Genomic DNA, 26,486 nt, shown 5'->3' with positions numbered 1-26,486 from the left:
ATTGCTACTATTGGTGACCAAAGGTTAACCTCTTATAACCAGTTTCCATGGGTGATCAACGGTGACCCTTATATGATTACATGTATTATATTTATGGTGACCAGAAGTAACCCTTATATGACTATTAAATCAATGAATGATCAGTGGTAACCCTTATATTATCACTACATTATAATGGTGACCACGGGTAACTTTTGTAGAACCATTAATCAACGGGTTGGAACAATTCCTCAACATCGATATTGTCCCACTAAAGCATACATTATTTTGTTAGGTTCTATTCAAGAAATGAACATCCCTTTTGAGCTATCCATGGTCAATATGAATGGATTTGGATTTGAGGCAAATTCTGTGAATCGTGCTAGCGAACAGCTCAAAAGGGATGTTCATATCTTATATATATATATATATATATATATATATATATATATATATATATATATATTCATTTCTTTACATTGCTTGTATTTATAAGTCAGGAAATATTTTGTTGCATAAAACGAACTCCTAAGATCCACCTATGTCACAGTCGTATTGTGCCGTACGTCAACACATAGATATGATGTCACACTTCGTCTTATCCTGCCTTTTATCTTTTATCAACATTGCACTGTATTTTGGAGCTAGGAGACCACAAAATTGGGATGATAATCCACGTAAGTTCACCATCTTATTCCGAGGTGTGACTTTGTAAGATCTTTGTAACACATGTTGTATTTTTTCAAATCATTACGCTCTCTCAGTCGCGTGTTTTAATCAAGTTCATAATCCGTTCATAGTCAATATGAACGGATTGTGTCGCGTGCTGAAATTGGTTGGTTCATAGAGGAAAATGCGATTTGTATATAAATATATAATGATAAAGTTTATTCATCTGTTAGCATTAAAACAAAACATCACTCCGTTGGGAAAAAATATATAGAATGATAATAACAATAGTAATATACATAAGAAAAACACAGAAAAGTGGAGAGATCTAATAAACGGATTCATAACACACAAAAAAAACACAGAAAAGTGGAGAGATCTAATAAACGGATTCTAAATAGAATGTAATTTGGAGCATGTCTATCCTCCGGAAGATTTGCGCTTCGACAATGACAAAGTCATGCAGAAAGTAGGCACATTACTCTTTTCTAACAGATAAGAGTTTCACTAGTACTTGTATCTATTATTATGCGCATTTACTTCGAGATAGAAGAACTACTTTCGGGTGACCCCAGGTCCTACTTGAGGGTACGAATTATTTCAATAGAACAGAACGATAACACGTATTGGCAGTCTTTGTCATGGCTTTACTTAATAAAAACGTATTTTCAATTCAACGACAATGTTCATATTAATACAAAACATCGGTATGTATAAATCCATGATCTACAACGACTTTTGGATAGTTATGTTGTAGCATCAATAGTCCATCCATGTTTCGGTCAATCAATCAATAATTCACTCAATATTTTCTATCAATCAATATTTGTATTTTCGTCGACATGGAACTCAAAAAGAACTAGCAATTCGCGCTTGCGCAGTAGATATACGCGGGTTAGAAAAGGGAAAGTGTCACGATAGGTGTTTGGGGGGATAGTGTCAAAACCGCGCAATTCTATCGAATGCGAGAGTTATGTTTCTTTGCCTGGACAAATACATGTTCTGTTCATTTCAATAACTGGACTTAACTCATAGTGAGTTAAGTCGGATTATCCTTCTGACTCAAAACCATGGAATGATTCATGACGTACAATAATTTATTTACTTGTATACATGACTGGAAGTAAATGAGGACAAAAGTTTTATTTTCAAAATAAGTATACAAAATTTTCATAACGACAAAATATCAGTGGAAAAACTGCGAGGGTGAAATGAGAAGATTTTTCTTAATGTAATCAAGAAAAGTTTCTAAAGCTTTAAAATCTCATGTACATTTCGTACATTTGAGTATTTATTCATATTTAGATAAAATAAGGATCACGAGTATTTCCCTAAAATCACGAGACACCGTGGACCAAAAATCCAAGCGTAGGCCTACAAAATGTAAATGTAGTTGGCGCCTTTGAAGTTGCAGGTCTTGCAAAATACTATTTAAATATTGATTATCTAAACTATTGAGATCTATTTTCCTTGGTCAGTTTTAGATTTTTAGATTGTTTGAATGAAGTGATTTTGTGTTCCAACTTAATTTTCAAATTTTTTATAATTTGTTGAGTAATTCATTGATATTAATTGCCGTTGGTCTTAGTACAATGTACGATAGCTAAATTTGTTTGTTGTTTTGATTATTTAAGAGTATCAATACCGATTTTTCAAAAGTTCCGACTTACCGAGCGTCTCGGCTCAAGTCTATGTGGCTTATTCCTGCACCTCGTGAATTTCGCCGTCTTTAAACATTACGCAAAGCGACAAATTATCTTCGGCAAAAGATAAGAATCGCTATTACATAAGATGTGTGGACAGTTCAATCAAAAGGAATCAAATTACAAGTACGGGTGGTTGTTACCTGTGAAGCTTCTTTCTTTTTCTCAATATATTCATAAAGATCCCCAAAGATTCATTTCATTTGATTTCAACAGGAGGGGAATTCCAATCATTTATAACAGATAATACACATGCATTTTCATAGATTTGACGTTTACATATAGGAAAACTTTAATACAGTGTTTCTTGTGTTGTAATTTTACCAGAAAAATGTTTTTAAGATAATTTGGAGTCAAATTCTGATTCACTTTATGCGTTGTTTTTCTCCTAATGTAGCGGTTGCTAACTTGTTTCCAAATAGAGGGATTTTCTATATACTAATAACGTCCATCCTGTAACTATTCTTGCTGCATTTAGTTGAAATTTTACAGATTTTTTTTTTTTTGATAATTCCAACATTCTATCAGATTGAGAATTAGTAATTGAGAATTCCAACACCTCAGAAAATTATTGAATAACGCAATAAATGAAAATAGTTTAAACACATGTTTAAGAACTTGTTTAATCAATTTCAACATTGTATAACTGTATACTATTTGAAGATAAGAATAACAAATGAGAAAATAAGATTAAAATGCAGGAAGTCAAGAACATACACGACTAAAATACAATATGCATGTACTTTGAGTCGAAATATCTTGAGAACTTGAACATGCCAGAAAATGTTTTTTGAAAAAGGTCTTGTCTAGAAATCCGTTACAACAACCGGGAATGGATTACCCAAAGCAGCATCATAAACTGGTGAAATTTGCATAATATATGTGATCTTTTTACATTTCGTGTGAAGGTGTCATTTCATTTGTATTTTTGCTGAATAAATTGTGCCATACATGGACTTTTTGTATTCTGATTCGATATGCTCGATAATGAGAAACTACTTATTCATTATTTGAGTACCGGTAGAGTGAAAGTATCTCTATATGAAAAGAAAAAATCTTTTGCTGTTGCCTTCAACTCGACATTTAGGTACACCAACGACGTTTTATCTATTAATAATACTTATTTTCATTCATATGTGGACTCGATATATCTCAGCGAACTCGAAATTAAAGACAACACAGGATCTTCCACGTCTCCTTCAAATTTGGATATTTTATTGCAAATAAACGTTCATGGTAAACTAACAAATCAACTCTATCACAAACGGGATGACTTTAGCTTCTTCATCATCAACATGTTGATGATGACCATTATCGGGCAGAAGCAGAACTTTCCATATTTATATAGTATATGATGTTTATGTCTCTCAAGTGATTCGATGTGCAAGTGCTTGTTCTGTGTATGGTCAGTTTAAAAATCGAGGCAGGCTACTAACAAATTATTCAATGTTTCAGGGATTTACAGTCTTCTTTTAAGTCAATAGTTCGCAAATTCTATGATCGTCATCATGACCTCATCTGCATATATAACCTGTCATTGCTATAAATGTGCAAATTTAACTTAATATTTGAATAACTACAGCAGTACGCCTAATCGTGTTGGCAAATAATCCTTACAATATTCAACAAATCTCAGAAAATAGGAGAGGGCGAGGGGGATAAATATTGATCCTTAATTCAGCAGTACTTTTGGAATATTCATTTTGAAAAACATCATTGTTAAAAAAAATCAAAAACTTAAATTCTATGTATTATATATTGAATAATTTTATTAAAGCAAATAAAACAATGCATCAGAGCTTTAATCATAAAGACTATCAAAGTTTGAGAATTATCTTTGCGCTGACCTTATCCTTATCTTGGGGTGAAATTTCCATCAGACTCGGCAGAACCTGGTGTCCGTCATCATGTTCCTTCAGAAGCTTGCTGTCCTCCTCTGCCTCACCCATCACGTGGTCCGGGCCCCCCATGTGATGTACGACAAGACCAAATATAGTGGCAATGGGGAAAGTAAGAGCATTAATGAAATTATGTACATTTTTTGCACGGTTTGTTCCTGTTTCTCATACTTTTTTTTAAAAATCTTATGGGAGAACAAAATATGTGCGAACTCGGGAATTGTACAGTTGAGATGAATTTTTTTTACTGTAGTTTGTATTGTAATGTTTAAACTTTAATGACATTTAAACAAAACCGTTTGATACAAATAATAATATTTGAGACTTTCCAAACTGATTTTTAAACGCCCGTCTTTAAACGGGACGTATTATCAATTTATGGTATGGCGATCGTATCCGTCCGTTCATCCGGCTCGTAACTCGAATTCTATGAGACCTAGCACCATCACACTGTTTTAGCTGATACATCTTGGGTAGAGGGTGGGTCGCACTTTAAAGTTAGGTCTTTGTGGCCTTTGATTAAGACGATATTATCAAATATGGCAAAACCCTGTCCGACTCGTAACTGGACAATTATTTGTTCAAGAATCATCAAACTTGGTAAGTTAATGCATCTTACAAGAAGAAGGTGTGTCGCGCCATAAATCAAGGTCACTGTGACCTATAATTAAGATGATATGGCTGTATATGGCATAACCCTTTTTTTGGCTCATGTAGATTTGAGTTCTAGAATCAACAAACTTTGTCAATTTGTACATCTGTATAGAGATGTAAAATGTAGCTTAAAATCAGGACCCAGTTGCACAAAAGTTAGTTAAAATTAACTGACAGTTAGCGTCTAGTTATCACAATATCAATGTAAGTGTTAATGACAAGTTAACTATTACTTTAAGTTAACTAACCTTCATGCATGTCCAGGTCATTATGGTAAGTATTAAAAAATGTTTTAAGTGAGGCAATCCTTGCACATGTTAGAGATTAATTCAGTAACCCTGTTCAATAATCATTGCTGCAAGAAATACACATTCATAAAATGTAGCTACATGTACATAACAATAAATATGATTACTAACTTTGTTTCTATCATTAATGATATGAATATATGCAGTATTGTACAACAACATTTCCAAAGACTTAACAAGCACATCGAAGAACAGATAGAGCACTTGTCTAATGGGAATGGTTATGGTGTGTGAAGCAGTTTAATTTCTCTGTCCAATTAAGATATTTCATTAGCGCATTTGAAGTAATCCATGGTATTTCAGTGTTCAGCTGGAGATTCAAAGACCATTTTGATAAGAACTGAATTACATCTGTCCAGTTAAAGATTAATTAATGAGTATAATTAATCTCTGTACAACCCAAAATAAGTAATTCATACCATGTTAAGAAATTATCTAAATACATGTAATAAAATGAAAATATGTCTTGGAATATATCTGTAGTTATTTGAACAATTCAAGGGATATATATTGAAAAGTCAATTGCAATGTGCAATAGACACATTACAAGAAATAATCTTGATTTTACCTCAGACCGAGAAGCAAAGATATTGGGCAATCTTTACACCAATCAAGGTTGACATATGATTTTGTGTCATGAACGTTTATCTGTTTATAATGAATAAACATTTGACGGATGTATCTTGTGCCGTGGCGGTGCACTTTATTCTTAATTTCATACAAAAAAATTAACAACCATAACTTTTTCTCATAGATTTATATAAACATCGGTCCACTTTAACATCAAATCTGAATAGTAATGAATATCTTTCGAAATGACACATGTGGCCACGGCTTGCTGTGTATGACTTCTCGATAAAGCTGCACTATAATCCAAATTGATAACGAAACCTGCTGACATGTACTTGCACCATACACGTATGAATGTTTACGTGATGCCAATCACACACCATGCTTCTGTTTTCATAGCCTTATAATACAAAACAGTCTAGAGACAGGTATTTTGCGATAAAACATTTTAATGTCATGTTTAAAGTCCAAGTTTACGAGTCCCAGTGTTTATACCGAGAAATATAAAACAGCAAAGATTTATTACTCACAAAACGTGAATGTAGAATTATAGAAATGATCCTGAAGGAATTAAGGACAAACTCTGTTTATATCATGCGCCTAAATAATATTTTGAGATGGAAGTGCATAATTGCTAAATAAAATTTATGAATACCACCTTATTTCAAAACAGTAAAAATATCAAATTGTGCAATATATTTAAGGTGGTATTTTGCATATTAGCTAGATATTTTTGGAGAACAGAAGCCCAGCACACAATGCAGGAATCTCTGAAGAATCAGCCAATCGTTGGAACGGCCAAAAACGTAATAATGTTCTTGGGTGACGGAATGGGTGTATCCACCGTGACAGGAGCTCGTATTCTGAAAGGGCAGCTGCAGAACAAAACAGGGGAAGAAACCGTTTTAGCATGGGAGAAATTCCCTAATGTCGCTCTCTCCAAGGTAACGTATTTCTCTTGTCAAGTACATGAAATGCATTAACGGATGTGAACAAAGGTTCGCTTCTAACAAGAAAATTCCCCGATTAATGCCACAATCAAACGATAACCACGACATCCTACTATTGGCATCAGACGGGGAAAGTCGTGACAAAAAAAATCACTCTTCCCTGTGACAAAAAACACTTTAAATTACCTGATAAGTACTTGTTGTGTAACGATACTCTTGGTGATATATTATCAATGAACAAGATATGTTAGATGTTCTCAGCAATATTCCAGTAAATAAAGCAATAGGTCCTGATTGTATTAGCCATAAAATGCTGAAACATACTGCAAACTCTGTATCTAAACCACTATGTATATCATTCAACAGATCTCTTTCTGATAAATGTTTTCCAAATCCTTGGAAACTGGCTGATGTATTACCTTTGTTTAAAAAAGATGATCCATCTATAGCATCCAATTATAGACCAGTCTCACTTTTAAGCTGTGGTTATCTTTAAGCATGTTTATAATTATTTTCATAAAAATCATTTATTCTATAAGTACCAAGCAGGTTTTTTTTACCAGGTCATTCCACTGTATACCAATTAATTGAAACTTACCATACCATTGTTAAAAATATTGATGAGGGAAAATTATGTTGTATGGTTTTTGTGACCTATCTAAAGCCTTTGACAGAGTCTGGCATAAAGGACTTCCTTTCAAACTTCAAACAAATGGTTTACATGGTATTATACTTGAATGGTTTACAAGTTATTTAAGTAATAGAGAACAAATGGTGATGTATAGAAATCTTTTTTCTTCAACAAGAAGTGTACATGCTGGTATTCCCTAAGGCTCAGTCTTGGGACCTCTGCTTTTTTTTTTTTTATTTACGTTAATGATGTTTCAGACAGTATGTTGTCAATGTGTAGATTATTTGCAGATGACAATTCTATTCAATGTTTGTCGTATAATGTTGCTGTAATTGAACGACAGGTTAATCGTGACCTAAAAATCTTAGACAAGTGGTCTAAAAAATGGCTTCTTCAATTTAACCCTAACAAAACAAAAGCAATGTTTTTTACCATGAAAAAATCCGTAGACCCCCCGAAACTAGTGTTTCAACAATGTCAGCTTGAATATATTACTGTTCACAAATACCTTGGTCTTACCTTTTCTAATGATTTAAGTTGGTCTGTATATATTGAAAACATTGTTAATATTTAGCGTATAAAAAAACTTGGTTTGCTAAAAAAGTTAAAATTTACTGTAGGAAGAAACACCTTATCAACAATGTATACAACTTTTATTAGACCTGTATTAGAATATGCCTCTGTAGTCTGGGATGGATGTGCGGGTTTTGATTTTCACCAGTTAGAAAAAGTTCAGTTATTGGCTGCCAGGATAGTAACTGGTCTTCCAATTTTCGCCTCAATAGATTCACTTTATTTTGAAAGTGGGTGGGAACCCCTTTCTGATAGAAGACAGATAGCTAAATTACAAATATGTTTAAAATCCATAACAATTTAGTTCTCCAATATCTGAAAGAAATTTGCCCAAATATTCGCAGAAATTTATCATCATATGATACCCGTAATTCTAGCGACTACACACTTTCTAGATGCAGACTTGAATTATATAAAAAGTCATTTATTCCCGACACAGTTAGGAAATGGAACTTGCTGAGTACAGAAATAAAGGAGATAACTTCAATTGATAAATTCAAAAAACACATTAAAATAACACCCTCAAAACCACCTTTATACTATTCATATGGCCAGCGATATGTTAATATTATTCATACCAAATTAAGACACTCTTGCATTTTAAATAATGATCTTTATCGTAAAAACATCATTGCCTCTCCAACTTGTATATGTGGTCATATTGAAGATGCCCATCATTTCTTCTTTGCATGCAAAAGATACACTCAAGCAAGAAATTGTTTTTTCAATGAACTGCTTCAGCTAAATGATATTGCTAATGTCGATACCCACCTTTTATTATAGGGAAATGAATATTTTTCAAATGATGTAAATTTTTATATTTTCAGAGCAGTTCAGAAGTTTATTAAGAACTCTAACAGATTTTAATCGGACCTATATATCAAAATTTTAAAATATGTTTTGCATTTTATGCCTGATTATGTACTTACATGAACCTAAACATATATTGTATATTATGATAATTGTACATTATAACTAATATTATATTCCCTGTGGTACGACAATCTTTATTTGTACATGTATAGCATAATATATCTTGTATACGGGAGAGGTTGTCTAAGTTGCTAGAACTTGTAACCAATCCTTTTGTATATTCATACAATAAAATATGTTCAAATAAAAAAAAATCAAATCCCAAAACACTCTTCTCCCGTGACACAAAAACACTTCTCTCCCGTGACACAAAAACTCCTCCCCTGTGACACAAAAATGTTCCTCTTCTTTGACATAAAACACTCCTCCTCAATAAAGCAAATCATAAAACAATCAAAAGCAACATTTGGTCGGAACAGTCCTTTTTATATATATATATTATTACCACAGTAACTTGATCCGAAGAGTCGGATCACGTCGAGTTGACAGGCGCGGATCATCAGATCACACGAGACGCGAAGCGTCGAGTTTGATCTGATGATCCGCGCCTGTCAACGAGACGTGATCCGACTCTTCGGATCAAGTTACTGTAGTAATGATAAATTTATTATATACCCCCTTGTGCATTTTAAATCCACATTTATAAGATAATAAATGTAATCCAAATGATCAAAAACACAGACATACCATGAAATTATGTTTTGTATACGCAGGTTCGTTTGTGACGCGGTCAACATTTTCCACAAATAACGTTGCGTTGTTGCATTGTGACGTCATTGTGACGGCATCAGTTTCAGAGGATACTGATACGGAATCAGAAAACCACAGTGTGGTGATCCGGAAAACCGGATCACACGCTGTGAAATCCACAGTATCAAAGAACGATACATTGATGGGTATATAATAAAAAGTCATATACGTTGTTAATCATTTTACTGAATATTTTTCTAGAGATACGACGTGACACTTTGGCTAACAACGCGCTCTTAGACCTCGGGCAAGTCTTTCAGTAAATCAGTGTGATTGACTACATGGATTTCAAACTTACAGCTCTGAGTTGATATGCAAATGTTCAATATATCGGTGAATTGTCTGACGTAGAAAAAACCTGCCAATCACTAGGATTATTCTTTAGACACGCCCAAATTCTAAAAAAAAAAGCTTTGTGACGTTGTTCCTGACATCACTCTAACCTAGTAAGTCAAACTTACGGAGCGCCAAATTAAAGTAATCGCAAATCATAAAAAATACCATTAATTATTTGAAGATACTGCTAAATTAATTATTGCGAGCAACAATTCAATTGATGCGCATATCAAAACACTTACTGCTCTCATCAATTGAATTTTTGCGTGCAATATTGAATTATTGCACACAATACTTGAATTGATGCACACATCAAATTAATTCATTGCACTCATCAACTGAATAGCCGTGTTTCGAGTTACTCCGGAACACCCGGGATTTTTCGTATTTAGTGATATGAGCAAAATGTTCCACATGGGTACTTCCGGTTAATTTTGTTTACACTGGTAACAAAATTGTTTTTGACAAAATATAGATTTTGCGGCACAAACTGTCGCAAATCAGATAAAGGATAGCAAGGGATATATATTTACTTGGGAAGATGTCAAAGTTTACCTTTTCCCAAACCCGGGAAAAGCGTTCACGCAGAGGAAACGATGGTGTCATTTGTGTAGAAAACCACGAGCAGCCGAAATTGAGTGCGATTATTACATTCCGTGAAAGCTGAACCAACAAAGAAACATCATTGTTCTAGCCAGTTTGCTTATATTAACTTTTAGGAAAACCAAGAGGTTTGTACTGACTCTTAAAATTATAATATAGACTGTGCAAAATCTTGTCAATCTTTAAGAATAGGTATACTTGTACCCTCATCCACATCTGAGCAGTGTATGTATTTTACAACGGTGTTCATATGACATTAAATAGAGAATTTCAATTATGAACTTATGGTTCAGGCTCATAAAAATTATGAAGCAATTTCACAAGGGAGTGAGAGGGGGGGGGGGGATATATATCTGCCAATGAAATAAAATATGAGAACACCAGATAATATATCCCTACGGATCTATACTAGAATTTGCATGATCATTTATTCAAGCTCCATACTGATGGTTCATTCACTGCAAAATTTTGAATTATATCAAAGAACATTGATCTTTTCTCCAACTTTTAATACCAATCAAGCACAGGCAATATGCTTCGCTTGGGGTCGAATTTACTATTAAAGAGTACTCTTTAATAGTAAATTCGAACACAAGTGATGCATATTGCCTGTGCAATCAAGGTACTTTACATGTACATCAGATATGTACATTTCCACTCAAACCACTTGTATACAAGAATGGAACCAGCTGAACATGAGCCAGGTTATATATTATATATTTGCTCTCCTACCCCTTTGATTCAGTACTGTGTAAGGAAATATACTATTGAGTATATATATTTTTTAAAAAGAATAACAAAGAACAACAATTTCCATTCATATTTTATTCAACATATATACACAGGTTGATAACAATGGCTGATCTGCATATAATGACTGCTAGTTATTGGCTGGTATGCAGTGAAAGGGAGCTAAAAAGGAGTAAAAAGTTCATATCAGCCAGGTGAGAATTAATTTCTTCTTTTTTGTGTGTTATACATATGTAATTCTTTTCTTTTGCTGCTTCAAATCTTGTGTATTTGAAAATTTTCAGTCTAATATTTGGCAATGTTATAGGTAGTGTGGTTTAAATAAACCAGTGTTAAGGAATATCCAGTAATGACATGACATCATGAGAGTTTGGCATACCGACATTCAGATGATTAATGATGAAACTGAAGACCTCAAGTGAAAGGCATGGAAAATTATCCTGTTCCCATTAACCTGAAAAAGAGGAGGGATGCCACAATATTGATAATAGACTTTTGTCAATTTGAGAAGCAAAGATGTAAAAAAAAAAATAATAAAATAAATGAATAATGATGAAATTATAATTCATGTATTTGTTAAAAATACTGTTCACTGTACATACATGTATATTTTTTTAACTTATTTGGAAATACATGAAGTAATTCATATTAAAACTGAATGTATGAGTTTTCATGATTTTTATCAATAAAGCTTACCATATTTATTGTACATATATCTGATTTCCCCTATACATTCATGTAGTCATATGAGAGCTTGCTTGCATTCTGTATAAAGCCGAGTTAAACAACTTCAAAATCTACCCAACATGTTTTAAATGAAGAGAAAAGATTCTTCCTAATTTCTTTTTTTTTTCAATTTTGTTCATAAATTTATATTTAAGTCAATTCACCTTTTTCAAACTTTTGATGCATATGACGGATTTCCTCTGTATTGCTATATCTATCAGGCCCAGCACAATCTCTATATTTAGCTATATAGTTTTATAAAGCTATTTCAAACAGCTTCATTAAGCTAGTTTCGATTAAATTTCTTAAGTGCAATGACACATAACAATATACATGTACTTTGAACTAACCACAACACTATTCTAGGTATAGATCATATGTCATTTTAAGAATTTTCCTGAAAAGAGAATTTCTTTTGTATTGATAACTGTCCACTGCCTTATGTGTGTCGAAGCTTTGATAAGTATATGATGACTTTACAATGTTGAATCTGTAACAACTTAATAATCCTAAACATTTGACAATTTTGAATCAAAATTCTTCCTAAGGTACATAGTTTAAGAAGCTTTTTTTGTTTACAGTGTGTTGTTTCAAGTACAAGGATGAAATATTTTCACTTAGAAATTCAATATTTATGCTTTAAAAATATATTTGATAGAAGATTTGAAATAGTTATATCAAGCAATTTCAATTAGCTTTAAAAAGCTATATAGCTTGATTAGCATATTTATATAGCTAATTATACTAGAGATTGTGCTGGACCAGTCTATGAGCACATAATTGAAATTATGTTGCTGAAAGGAATAATATTACCTTAATCATGATCAGATATATATTTTGTTCAGTGATATAAATATGAGCAGTAATCACAAATACCTGCTGGATTGTGAAAAGTCAATAAAATGACTACAACAATAAATAGTCATGCTAAAAATTCTTCCAATTACATGAGTATATCATTAGAAGTCAAACTCCAACGACTTAATTTGTAACACAAGTATTAGTTGATAAATAATTATTTTCAAATTCAATCTAATTAAAATTATATCTTTGATCCGCTCATGCAATCGCTACACAAAGGACTACACACCAGTTTCATAACAAGTGCAGTCTTTTCTTAGAGATCAGCTGAGCATAGTGAAAATTCAAGTAAATTAAAAGTCAAATCAATCTAATTAAAATTAGATCTTTGATCCGCTCATGCAATCGCTACACTTTGTGTAGCGATTGCATGAGCAGATCAAAGATCTAATTTTAATTAGATTGTTTCAAATTAGACAGCATATTGACTATACCCAAGTAGATAATTTTATCCTCACTCACATATGGCTATACCATTGCACTCAGAAACCCAGTCTAATTCAATCTAAACTAGCTTTAAATAATAAAGCCATTTCAAATACCTATAATATTATAGCTAATCTATTAGTTTTCACTGTGTATTGTCATTATCTATATATTATATCAATAATTATCAGGTCCAGTCCAAAGACTATTTCTACCTATGTAGCTACTTATAGCTACCTAGGTATTTAAACCTACTCCAGGTAGCTATTTTTACCTACGTTTTCCTTTACTTGCATTTCGTGGCCAAACGCAGGAACGGCGCAACATGGTGTGTACCAAATTTCTTGATTCACTTGTACTGACAATGAATACCACAAAAATATTGGACAAAAAAATGATTACTTTCAAATTTGCATCAATAACTGCACCCACTTCCATTCTCTAGGAACTTAGGATCAAAGATACATGATAAGAAGTCTAGAATGTTTTACAAATCTTTATTAATTTTAAAGTTAACATTCATGCACTCTTACATTAAAAGTTTTTGAGTCGATTTTTCATGCAATTTCCTCTACATTGTCCACCCTCGTAAAGTATTTAAATTTACACTCCGAATTTTGTCATGCACATGCACAACATGATACATAAAACGACTGACCTGTTTAAAAGATGTGCCTTAATTATTATTTATTTATATCTTTAAAAACATGTAAAAGTAGCTACTTTAAGTAGCTTTAAATACCTAGGTAGCTATTAATAGCTACGTAGGTAGAAATAGTCTTTGGAAGGGACCTGGTTATATATGTTACATGTTTATGCCCATTTTGGCCCTGATTTGGTAACGTAAATTCTATTTCACATAGGCCCTATAGAGTGTACTGGACCTAATGCCTGCTTTATGAAGCAGTGCACATTGTGTTTTGTTTAATCATATATATATATAATGTCGTCATAATTTTCATTTTACCTGTTTGATAGGTTTCAGTGAGTCTAATACGTTCTTTTCCTTTACCCCTCCGGTTACTAGACAGCTGGGCCTTGTGTGAGTTACACGACATCGTCTTCTGTTCTTGACGAAGTCTTTCGTTGTATTTCGTAGATCAATAGTAGCTTATCAAACGCTCATAAACAAATATGTACCGCATACACCCCAAACTATTAAATGTGTATTTCGATTTCATGATGATCGACAAAATTAAGCCTAGGCCTAATACACGAAGTGTCGACTGTTGGTTTACAAAGGTAAACAACGATAAACCGGAAGTAACCATGTGGAACATTTTTGACGCGGCGTGACTAAACACAGAATAAACACTGTGTTCCGGAGTAACTCGAAACACGGCTATTGATACGTGCATCAATTTAATTATTGCTCTTATCACTTATTGCTTGTATTAATGTGGTTGAATTACTACTCGCAAAATTTTATTTGGAGTTCGTGTAAATGATTTGATGATCTCTTTAATTCAAATGAAATATCTTTAATTATTTACAAATATTTTGCGCACATGAATAATTACTCTCTCTCTCTCTCTCTCTCTCTCTCTCTCTCTCTCTCTCAAACAATTATTGTATGCATGAATTGAATCAATGATAACATTAATTAAAGAAAACATTAATTCAATTTTTGCTTGCATTAATTGATTTGATGCGCGCATTAATTGAAGTTTTACATGTACTTTCTTCAATTGAATTATAGGGCGCATTAATTCGATATCATGAATTTATCTGAAGAGAGCAACAATTCACTTATATAGCGCTCATTGATTCAGCAGAATAATTAATACTATAAACAATAATGCGCGCAATAATTTAGATTTGAAGATATCATTTATTATTTAATGAGATCTTTAATTGAACTGTTGCGCGCATCAAATGAATTGATGATCTTCAAATAAATATTTCAGTTGGCGCTCCTTATTATATCTCTTAAAAATGTGCCTTAATATTGAAGCGATTCAAACATACTAAGCGCATACATGTGCGTGGAATAGCATGCATTAGAGGCGATCGCTATCCTTTGACAAAATTACCTACATGTAACTTAAGAAACAATTGGCTAACAATAACACTGTCAACAGATACCTTAAATTACATGTAAGTATATATGTTAGACCAATACAGAAAATACTTTCTACATGTAGACCTACAACCAAGATCATCAGACGCCCGACTCGGCGGGGACAGCCACCGCCTATCTAAGTGGCGTGAAAACTAACATGGGAACCATTGGAGTCGACGCCCAAATCGTGCGAGGTCACTGTGATACTACTCAGGCCGCAAAGATCACATCGATCTTGGACTGGTCACTCGCAGAAGGTACAATGACCACAATACACCAGACTGTTTATTCAAAATTCCCCTTGATTTCTTGTATACTGTCCAACTTCCTACAACATGTCAGTATCATATATATATATATATATAATATATATATATATATAAATATATATATAATATATTATATATATAAAGCACAGAAAATTTCACTTTATTTGGATACCCACTTCCGCCCCTACCCGGGGTTGAACTCACGACCTGCGGAACCAAATCTCCTAGCAGCGTGTAACAAACGCGCTAGATCGCTCGACCATCTAGGCAAGACTTCATTTATATATATATATATATATATATATATATATATATATATATATATAAATCACTAGCGCTTTCTGAATTTTAAGATCCATCCTCAGGTGAATACAAATAAATCTTGGAATTTGGAACTGCATATTTTCATATATATATATATATATATATATATATATATATATATAAAAGCACTAAAGTTCCAACAACACCCGATACCTCAAAGTGTCGGATCCACAACATGGATACAAGGTCAAATACAAAAAATTATACAAAGTACTAAAATGACCAACGACACGAACAACGAGATTGTCAAATTTTCGGGACGTCCCGTCCCTTCTTCAGGACAAACGAAAACAATTACATAATGTGGTCAATATCAACAGAGCATAATAACAAAAACTACATATAAATACATCTAGCACTACAACTACACTAATCTACAAACGTATTTACAACGCAGACTACATGTTTTTGGTCTTTAGGATTGCCAATCAATGTTAAAAGTGGAGCTAATTAGGACATGCCTTATTCGTCCAAAGAGCTGATCCAAAATGTTCGAAAAGAAAAACAATAAACTTAATTAATCTCAAGTGGAACGAGTTAACCCAATTACGTTGACAAATAGTAAAGCTAACTCGTACCCAGAAAAATTCTATTATAACCATGCATAATTTATAAAAGATAATAATGATAAGTAACAAATACAAAAAAATAAATAAATAATAAATAAATGAAAAAAAGCTATGTAAACGAAGTAAGAGATGAACAAAGTTTGAGAGAAAGATAATGTAAACAACAAGTTTGAATAAGTTAACAAAATGGACCAACTCCAAACAAAAACAAAGAATAGGCAGCGCAGGAAATTGAATCAACATCAGACATTCCCGTACTGATCATGTCTAGGGTAGATGTGTAAAAAAAAAAACAAAAAAAAAACATAGAATCACGGAAACTGATAAATGGGTTTTACATGTAAGCAATCGGTTATGAAGTTCAAAAAAATTAAAAAAGATGGACTGATTGTAAACAGAATTGAAAAGAAAACAATGTGTTCAAAAATGGTCATAGTACCACTGTTAGGGACATGATCAGACGAGTAGGTCTAGATGAAGCTTAAAATCTAGTAAGGGTTTAGCCCGTATTCATCCTGGTGAAGTCAGTAGGTTTGTTGATACCATGCGGTTCAAATGACTTCAACCTTGCATCCAGAATTTTTCCTTCTGCTTTCTTTCGGTATCTGACCAACTAGGGTCATGATCAATAACCATTACTGTCATGTCCTCCCATCGGTGGTTATTGCCAATGAAATGTGTTGCTACTGGCAAATCTTTTTTGGTTCTGATGGAGGACCGGTGGTTGTTGATCCGTCTGCGAAGGTCTGTTGTTTCTCCTATGTACTGCTTCTGGCAGACATCGCAACTGATGAGATAGATGCAGTTATTGGTTTTGCAGGAAAAGTTTCCCAATATTTTATAACTGCGACCCGTGACAGGACTGCTAAAACCCTCAGTGTCTGAGCTATATTTGCATAATTGACATCTGAGGTCTGAGCATATTTCGAAACCTCCATTGGGTAAAGGGTTATCCAGTTTGGTCCTTACTATCGTGTCCTTCAGGTTTCTGGGACGCCTGAAGGATGCCATCGGTGGTTCCTTAATGATGAATGAGTGATTCAGTTGAAGGACATTTAATTACCCTATTGTTCCAAACCTCTCTACACGCCTCGATACCCTCGTCATGTGGAATGTTAGTGTAAAGTGAAGTAACATCCATGGTCACAAGGAGGGTATGGTCTGGCAGGCCCGATGAGGGTGTTTTATTAAAAGGTAATCAGTGGTGTCCTTCAAGTATGATGGTAAATCTTCTATGAGCTGACGGAGATGTAAATATATATATATATATATATATATATATATATATATATATATATATATATATATAAGCACTAAGTTCCAACAACACCCGATACCTGAAAGTGTCGGGTCCACAACATGGATACAAGGTCAAATACAAAAAAATATATATACAAAGCACTAAAATGACCAACGACACGAACAACCAGATTGTCAAATTTTCGGGACGACCCGTCCCTTCCTCAGAAAAAACGAAAAGAATTACAAAAACAACATGTGCATATAAATACATTTAACACTACAACTACACTAATCTACAAATGTATTTACAACGGCTTAAATCAATGTTAAAAGTGGAGCGAATTAGGACATGCCTTATTCGCCCAAAGAGCTGATCCAAAATGTACGAAGTAATAAAAATATACTTAATTAATCTCAGGTGGAACGAGTTAACCATATTACGTTGATAAATAGTACCCAGAAAGATTCTATTTTATTAACTATGCATTAAGAATAAATAATTCATAAAAGATAATGAAAAAATAATAAGAATAGAAAAAAACTTATAATAAAATTAAAATATGTATATAAATGAACACTATAAAGATAAAGTATAAAATCAAGTATTAAATAAGAAATGAATAAAAATTTGAAAGAAAAATAATATAAATAACAAGTAATCCTAATTGTTCGCGAACAATTAGAGGGCTTTCCACCTACCATGATTAACACACAAAAATTCAAGATGATGTAAGAACTCAAAAAGACTTTGAAAATGAAAAGAAATTTCACGATGACCTTGATATTTGACCTTGACCCCATGTTGAAGGCCAAAGGTCATCGGTCTTCATACAAGTCATCCTATGTCTATATTAATGTAAAAATTATAAGCTTAAATGATATTATTCAAGATATTCAGGGGCAATAACTATGTTTAGGGGTTTTCGGTTCCCTTCGGTTAGCTTCTCAATGAATGCTAAAAATGCTATGTCAATACAACCTCGCATTGGGTCAAATGCTGTCTGACGTGTTTCATACCGATTGTTAAGCCGTTCTTGGCACACTGATTTTGACTGCGGATAACTCCGTTTACCTGATCAGGATATGGGGCTGACGGCGGGTGTGACCGGTCAACAGGGGATGCTTACTCCTCCTAGGTACCTGATCCCACCTCTGGTGTGTCCAGGGGTCCGTGTTTGCCCAACTATCTAATTTGTATTGCTTGTAGGAGTTATGAGATTGATCACTGTTCGTTATCTTCACCTTGCATGAAAGACCTTGAAAATGAAAAACAAATTTTGTTATGATGACCTTGACTTTTGACCTTGACCTCATTTTGAAGGTCAAAGGTCATCGGTCTTAATGCAAGTGATCCCATGTCTCTCTCTATATTAGTATAAAAGTTATAGGCTTAGACAATGGTATTGGAGACTTTCAGGGGCAATAACTATGCTTAAGGGTTTTCATATCCCTTTGATTAATTTTTCTATGCAAGAGGGTATTACTGTGAATTCATTAGCGAAAGTTTCCTGTCTCTATGACTTTCCGTTAAGTAGGAGTAGCGATAACAAGGTTTTCAACGCGAGTCTCCGAAATTCACAGAAGGGTCAAAGTTCAAAGTTATAATGCATAGTATCGGAACCAATCAAGAAGTCAATACTTACCCATATAATATTTCAACGCTATCTTAAGCAGGAAAGAGAGTATAAAAAGTGCTATTTTTTCTTTTTTCTGATGACCTTGACCTTTGATCTTGACCTATTTTTCAAGGTTAAAGGTCAACAATCCTATTCTAGTTGGTCCCATGTCTCTACGACAAACCGTTTTCAAGTTCGACATGTTTTACGAATAAATCGCAAAACATAGAGGGATTAACTCCTTTTAGGGGACACCGAATCCCTTCAGTTGAAATTCTTCGCTTCTGCTAATTACCCTCTATGTTTTAGCAAAGGTTTCATCCTCCTATCATTCACGGTTAAAAATAGAAGCGATAACAATGATTTCTGCGAAAGGTCCAATAACTCCGTAAGGAGTCAAAGTTCAATTACGCAGGGTGAAATGTATTCGTTTCTCAAGAAGTACTATATGATGGACTATAAAGTTTTTTGATAAGTCTTAAGACAAAATTTTTTTTGACGGCAGGAAAATAATAAACAGAACAATATCAATAGGACTTTCCACAGAAAGGTGGAAAGGCCTAACAAGTTTGAATAAGTAAACAGAATGGATCAACTCATACCAAAAACAAAGAATAAGCAGCCTAGGAAATCGAATCAACATCAGACATTCCCGTACTTATCATGTCTAGGGTAGACATGTAAAAAAACAGAATCACGGAAACTGATAAATGGGTTTTACATATAAGCAATCGGTTATGAAGGTCATCGTAAAAAGTGGAGGACTGATTCTGTAAACAGAATTGGAAAAAAAAATGTTCAAAAACGGTCATAGTACCACTGTTAGGGACATGATCAGACGAGTAGGTCTGTTGATACCATGCGGTTCGAATGACTTCAACCTGTGCATCCAGAATTTTTCCTTCTGCTTTCTTTCGGTATCTGACCAACTAGGGTCATGATCAATAACCACTACTGTCATGTCCTCCCATCGGTGGTTATTGCCATTGAAATGTGTCGCTACTGGCAAATCTTGATTGGTTCTGATAGAGGACCGGTGGCTGTTGACCCGTCTGCGAAGGTCTGTTGTTTCTCCTATGTACTGCTTTTGACAGACATCGCAACTGATGAGATATTATAGGGTTATTGAACTTATATTGGTGAATATTGGCACGAGTTGGCTGTGAAAATGCACGAGCTTGCGAGTGCATTTTGACAGCCAACGAGTGCCAATATGCACCTATATAAGTTCAATAACCCTTTTATTATATAGCTAAAGTATTTCGTTGTTAAATTATATCCCTTTTCACTTAAACTACTCCAAAATAGACGAGAATTCATCAATATTGGCAGTGTGCAATAACAGCATGCATTTCTTAACTGTTCGATATTTAACCCGTCATTAATGCATGAAGCAAACTGATTTTGTAAATGGGGACATCATAATTTATGTACAGTAAAACATTTTGCTTAAGTAAATATCAAATACCGGCTCTGTCAGATTCGGAGGACCGTCGTTTGACATTTTGGTTTGTTTACGTCGTTAAGGTAACGTCAATATTGAACGCTCATACTCGGAATGTTTCGGGCGTATACAATTCACGCAATGCAAAGTTAGCGTTCAATAAATTCTCAGGATATTGAACGCTAACATTCTCTAGATTTTACGCAGATTTTATATTAGACTAGTTATAAGCTATATAATAAATGCAGTTATTGGTTTTGCAGGAAAAGTTTCCAATATTTTGTAACTGCGACCTGTGACAGGACTGCTAAAACCCTCAGTGTCTAAGCTATATATGCATAATTGACATCTGAAGTCTGCATGGGCATGTTTTGAAACCTCCATTGGGTAAAGGGTTATCCAGTTTAGTGCTTACTATCATGTCCTTCAGGTTTCTGGGTCGCCGAATGATGCCATCGGTGGTTCCTTAAAAACACCAGCCATTCGTTTGTTGGCATGCAGAATGGGCAGGTGTTTTTCAGAATACAGTTGATGTTCTTGAGGGCGGGGTGATACGTAGTGACCAATGGCACCCTGTCATTCTGAGGTTTTCTTTATACTGGAGGAGGGACTGTCGGTCCTGTCGTGAAATCTCATCAATCGCGGACTGTACCTTGCAAGGATCATATCCTCTGTTAGTGAGATGAGTTTTGAGGATTGCTCCTTGTTTTTGGAAAATAGTAGGAGTAGAGCAGATACGGTGGATGCGCGTAGCCAAACCTTTAGGCACACCATTGAAAGTATGGGGTGGATGGCAACTGGATGGTATAAGGTACAAATGAGAATCAGTGGGTTAAGTGTGGAGATTAAACTCAATTTCCCCGTTTCTAAATGTGGCGGTGGTATCCAAAAAAGGTGTTATTTGAGGTGAAAATTTCCACAGTAAACTTGATGGAATTATGGAAAGAGTTGCCATCTTGATAAAATCGTCCAGGCGTCCACGACCGTCAACCCACTTCATCTCAATGTCATCTATGAAACATAGCCAACTAAGAGGTTTATCTGGTGAGTAATGTAGAAGACTACGTTCCAGTCTCCCCATAAAGATGTTGGCATACAATGGTGCCACTGACTCTCATTTGTACCTTATGCCATCCAGTTGTCATCCACCCCATACTCTCTCTCTCTCTCTCTCTCTCTCTCTCTCTCTCTCTCTCTCTCAGCAAATGCACTAATAAGGAGACACTACTCATCTGGTTGTAAAGTTTTGATAGTTTGCAACGTGAATTCACCACTGTAGAATCGAGCGATTAAAAAAGTGGAATGACTAGTATTACTTACACAATCGCAGCAGTAAAAGTACTCTTGTGTGAAGTAAAATTCTTAAGTTCTATATTGAAGGAAAGTCTGTTGGTTTCGTAACAACTACGAGGGTGACCCATGCTACTCCAGCGGGAACTTATGCCAACACAGCGGATAGGAATTGGGAAGGTGATTCAAGTATGACGCATGTGACAGGCGGATGTGAAGACATTGCTCTGCAATTAGTAAAGGATAATCCAAACATCCAGGTAAACACACACACAGTGTGTGTGCTTTGTTGGATAGTTAATAAAATTGTTACTTTATCAATGTATAAATGATGCCTATTCTGCGTGTACTACAGGTAATTATGGGAGGTGGAAGAAGATTCTTTCTCCCAGCGGACGCCACGGATCCAGAGCGAGGCTTAAACACAGCCTATGGGAGAAAAGATGGCAAAAATCTCATTGAAGTAAGAAAAGTGCACTGTCATATATATACATGTACATTATAATCTTGTACGTCTTAAAGGGATTCCCGTAGGGATCCGTGTTAAAATAGGTCATCAGTACCCCCTTGCTTGTCGTAAAAGGCGATTAAACGGTAAGGTCCTTCGGATGAGACCGCAAAAACCGAGGCCCCGTGTTACAGCATGTGTGCCACGATAAAGATCCCTCCCTGCTCAAAGGCCATAAGCGCCAATCATAGGCATAAGTTTTGCAGCCCTTCACCGGCATTGGTGATGTCTCCATATGAGTGAAAAAAATCTCGAACGGGACGTGAAACAATATTCCATCATCATCTTCACGGAAATATTACCCCTGTGGAATTATCCAAAGTGGGGTGTATTAAACTTTCGGCATATTTGAATGACGCGTTCTTACAAACTTCTACAACCACAACAGCAGATTATAACTCTAATGAAATGTACCTTGTCCATGACGAAATGACCTTGGGTCAGGGTAATGACACACCATCTCCTCATAAACAACCTTTGTGCCAAGCATGGGCTACTAATGTTTCTCCATTACAAAGTTTTGACCCAAGCAAAAATTTCAAACCTTCTTTACCCTTGGCTTCAGCCAAATGACCTTCACTCAGGGTCATGACACATCACTTATAATATCTGGCCATAATACTCTTATTTTCAAGTATGAAATTCTAATATCTACAATACAAACAAACTCAACAATGATAACTGGACGGGAGACATATATGGTGATTCCTAAAAGCCCCATCCCAATTCTGTTTATGATATGAATATCCGATGCCTATACCAGTTTAGCTTCCAGTACATCTACTAATAAATTTCTAAGAAATTTGAGTTTGTGATTAATTGCTGTCTGCAAAATTTGGAACATAAAATTGGAGTTTCTTATCAATTACATGTAGGAATGGATGAATGACAAGAAACGAAGACATAGAACATTCAAATATGTATGGAATGAGACAGATTTCAACAATGTGGATCCTGCAAACACAGATTTCCTCTTGGGTAACAACCGCAGCATACATGTTCATATACTCAATGATAATATTATATAATATCGTCAATCTGGTTATCTTTGATGTCGATTAATTTTTAGCGTTTTTGCGAGTCAGTCGGATTCGCAAAATATTTTTCTCAAAAATAACTCTACTGTAAAAAATTAAAGCATAGATCCACCAATTCGATGGTTAGTTGTATTAAATTTTTGAAATAGAATAAAATGATTTTATCAAATACACACATTCACGTTTTATCGACTATCCTATACCGTAGATAGTTTGGCATATTGTCACGCTCGGCATTACTTTTAAAAGATAGAAAAAACATAATTAAATTTTGCAATTTAGTTTTCAATGCACCCACGCCTACCGTGGGTCTTTATCAGTATATAAACAAATTTCTGCTAGGTTGACATACCTGAATTAATGACATAAATTCGTACAAAGGAATTTATTTGTCGATTTATTTTTCGCTCCAGAATAAATTCGCAAAAATAAGAAACACAAAAATAAATGTATAAGCCTTTTACTCAAATTCGCAAAAAATAAAATGACGCAAAAATATCCAGATTTACGGTATTATGAACAATTGTCAGTGAAACGTGCTACTATAGTTACATATTCAATCTGCATTGAACAGGTTTGTTTGAATCAAGCCACATGAACTATGAGGTTGACCGAATGGACCCTCATTATGAAACTGCTGGAGAACCACACATCAGAGATATGACCGAAAAAGCCATCCAAATCCTCTCCAAGAATCCAAAAGGATTTTTCCTCCTCGTAGAAGGTAATAATTTTCCAATTTACAGTCCACTTTTCAGATATGATGAGCAAATGCTGTAAAATAGCTAATATTCATGGCGTCGAAATAGATTGGAAAATATCTTCATTCTTTAGGACAGGTCACTTTCTACTATTCATTCGAGAAGTGAATTAGTGAATATATCAATAACAACGAAAATCAGTTTTCACGAAAATTAGTGATTTAACAGTATTCCATTATTTCGCCTATTTAGGTGGGAAAATTGACATTGCTCACCATGGAAGCGAGTCTGTAAAATCTCTGAATGACGTGGTGGCGATGGAAGAGGCAGTTGAAAAGGCTGCATCCATGACAAATGAACAAGACACTCTAATTGTTGTAACTGCCGATCATTCTCATACGTTTGTCATCTCTGGATACCCAATACGTGGGAATGGGATCTTTGGTTTGTAAACACCATTTTGTGATTTAATTGTTCGTTTCTTTAGCTGCATAATGACCATATACAAGTTCCTATTTCGTGCAAAAGCACGCTTTGCGAAGACAAATTCCACAGTATTGTGTTATATAGTCCCCGAGGGTCTCTACAGCCCAGTAGCTAAGTACTTCGTTACTAGCTTGAAAATACGGATGTATATTTAATTGCTGTTATAAAATTTAGAAATTCATTTCAAAATTAAAGATTATCTCCCTCATGCATAGCTCTCATCCTTAAACGAATTTGACTCCACTTTTTTTGGCACACTGCTTTTGGATATAATAGCTCTAAAACTTCATTGTTATTTCGGATTTTAAACATTTCGGTTGAGCATCACTGAAGAGACATTATTTGTCGAAATGCGCATCTGGTGCATAAAAATTGGTACCGTATAAGTTTTATATATGTACAGGTAGAAACATGTTCATTTCTTTTTCAAAAGGTGTTTACATGCAATATAGTACATAGCACCGCTTTCAAAGACAGATGCTCCAGAATTTCAGGATCACACCCGTTTTCAACATTTCAGATTTGATGTCTAGCACACCAAATAAACTTTACCTTGCCCGGGACCACAATCCATACACGACTTTACTGTACGGTAATGGTCCAGGGGCCCATTCTCACCGGCAAGATCTACGTCACGTTGACACAAGTACGTTCAACAACTATATACGCATGAACAAGTGAGATACTGCAACTTGAAATGCATGTAGAGATTCGTTAAATTTCTTGTGGAGACAAACTACATGTAGGTATGGCATCGTTCAAATCACAGGACCGAGTAGTTCTCACCCCCACTGACCAAAATACATAGACACACCAAAGTCATGGTATGCATCTTCCTGTTTTCCATAGGAACAGAAATAATTATCAATAGTAGTTAGGCCTATCTGAATGATTCATAATTAAGTACGCAATTGTGACTTCATTTGTTATGTTAACCAATGTAAATTCAAAGAAACTATTATTTACTTACATTTTCAGTAATAATCAATCACTATCTCTTCCTTTACTAAAGATACTACTCTGACATGCTCTCTATTGACATTTAAAAACAAGTTTGCACAAATCCCTTAGAAAAATCGTTCGAATTCCTGGACATTGTTTTGACATGTAAATAAATTATGATACTTGCATGACATGCTGAAGAGGGTTAGAACTGGCCTAAAACATGCAGGAGAAACAAATTCGATTGATTTATGCGGACCTTTAATTCAACACTGTATCCAAGTAAAGTTGCGTGAAAAATGGACAGCCACAAGTATTTAACATTAATTGTAACTACGAAACTTTTAACAAAGTCTTTACTTCATCTCAAATTTTGTTGTAATTCTCCAAATGCACTGCATCTACATTGTAGCTGAGAAGCACTACGTTTACCAGTCGGCCGTTCCATTGTCTTCAGAAACCCACGGGGGAGAAGACGTCGCCATTTATGCACGAGGACCAATGTCCCACCTGTTGCACGGAGTGCATGAACAGAACTACATTGCTCATGTTATGGCCTATGCTTCCTGTGTCGGAGACTATAACGCACCCGCTCACTGCGCATCTAGTGCTGCTAAACACAGCACAGCAACGACTAATATATTTGGTAGAAAGTAATGCTTATGTTAGAGTATGAACTTCATTAAACATATAATGCAAATAATATTGTCTCGACTTAAGATTGCAAGATTTTAGT

The 26,486-nt window shown here is 34.6% G+C and overlaps 1 protein-coding gene and 2 long non-coding RNA genes across 3 annotated transcripts; 2 read left to right on the top strand and 1 right to left on the bottom strand.

Moving 5' to 3' along the window:
• Positions 1-556: 556 nt before the first annotated feature.
• LOC125682506 (alkaline phosphatase-like) lies at positions 557-26,453 on the top strand. Its single transcript, XM_048923133.2, has 11 exons — positions 557-656; positions 4,232-4,361; positions 6,505-6,725; positions 15,405-15,579; positions 22,167-22,336; positions 22,432-22,539; positions 23,460-23,562; positions 24,196-24,345; positions 24,575-24,766; positions 25,329-25,454; positions 26,163-26,453. Exons 1-11 carry the CDS (start codon positions 645-647, stop codon positions 26,405-26,407), a joined length of 1,632 nt encoding a protein of 543 aa, XP_048779090.2. The 5' UTR covers positions 557-644; the 3' UTR covers positions 26,408-26,453.
• Positions 10,308-11,564, top strand: LOC130051983 (uncharacterized). Its single transcript, XR_008800286.1, has 2 exons — positions 10,308-10,625; positions 11,343-11,564. It is a non-coding gene; the product is annotated as an uncharacterized LOC130051983 (long non-coding RNA).
• Positions 11,308-14,539, bottom strand: LOC125673224 (uncharacterized). Its single transcript, XR_008800287.1, has 2 exons — positions 14,228-14,539; positions 11,308-11,701 (listed from the first exon to the last, which is right to left on the bottom strand). It is a non-coding gene; the product is annotated as an uncharacterized LOC125673224 (long non-coding RNA).
• Positions 26,454-26,486: the final 33 nt, after the last annotated feature.

The sequence above is a fragment of the Ostrea edulis genome, chromosome 2 (assembly GCF_947568905.1).
Source record: "Ostrea edulis chromosome 2, xbOstEdul1.1, whole genome shotgun sequence".
In the NCBI taxonomy this organism is placed as follows: Eukaryota; Metazoa; Mollusca; class Bivalvia; order Ostreida; family Ostreidae; genus Ostrea; species Ostrea edulis.
This window is presented reverse-complemented; position numbering and strand designations above follow the sequence as displayed.

What these genes read in the sequence shown, in the direction of transcription:
- LOC125682506 (XM_048923133.2), top strand. An exon ending in ATGGCAAAAATCTCATTGAA is followed by an intron (nt 22,540 to 23,459) that starts GTAAGAAAAGTG and finishes AATTACATGTAG; the next exon opens with GAATGGATGAATGACAAGAA. An exon ending in AAACACAGATTTCCTCTTGG is followed by an intron (nt 23,563 to 24,195) that starts GTAACAACCGCA and finishes TGCATTGAACAG; the next exon opens with GTTTGTTTGAATCAAGCCAC.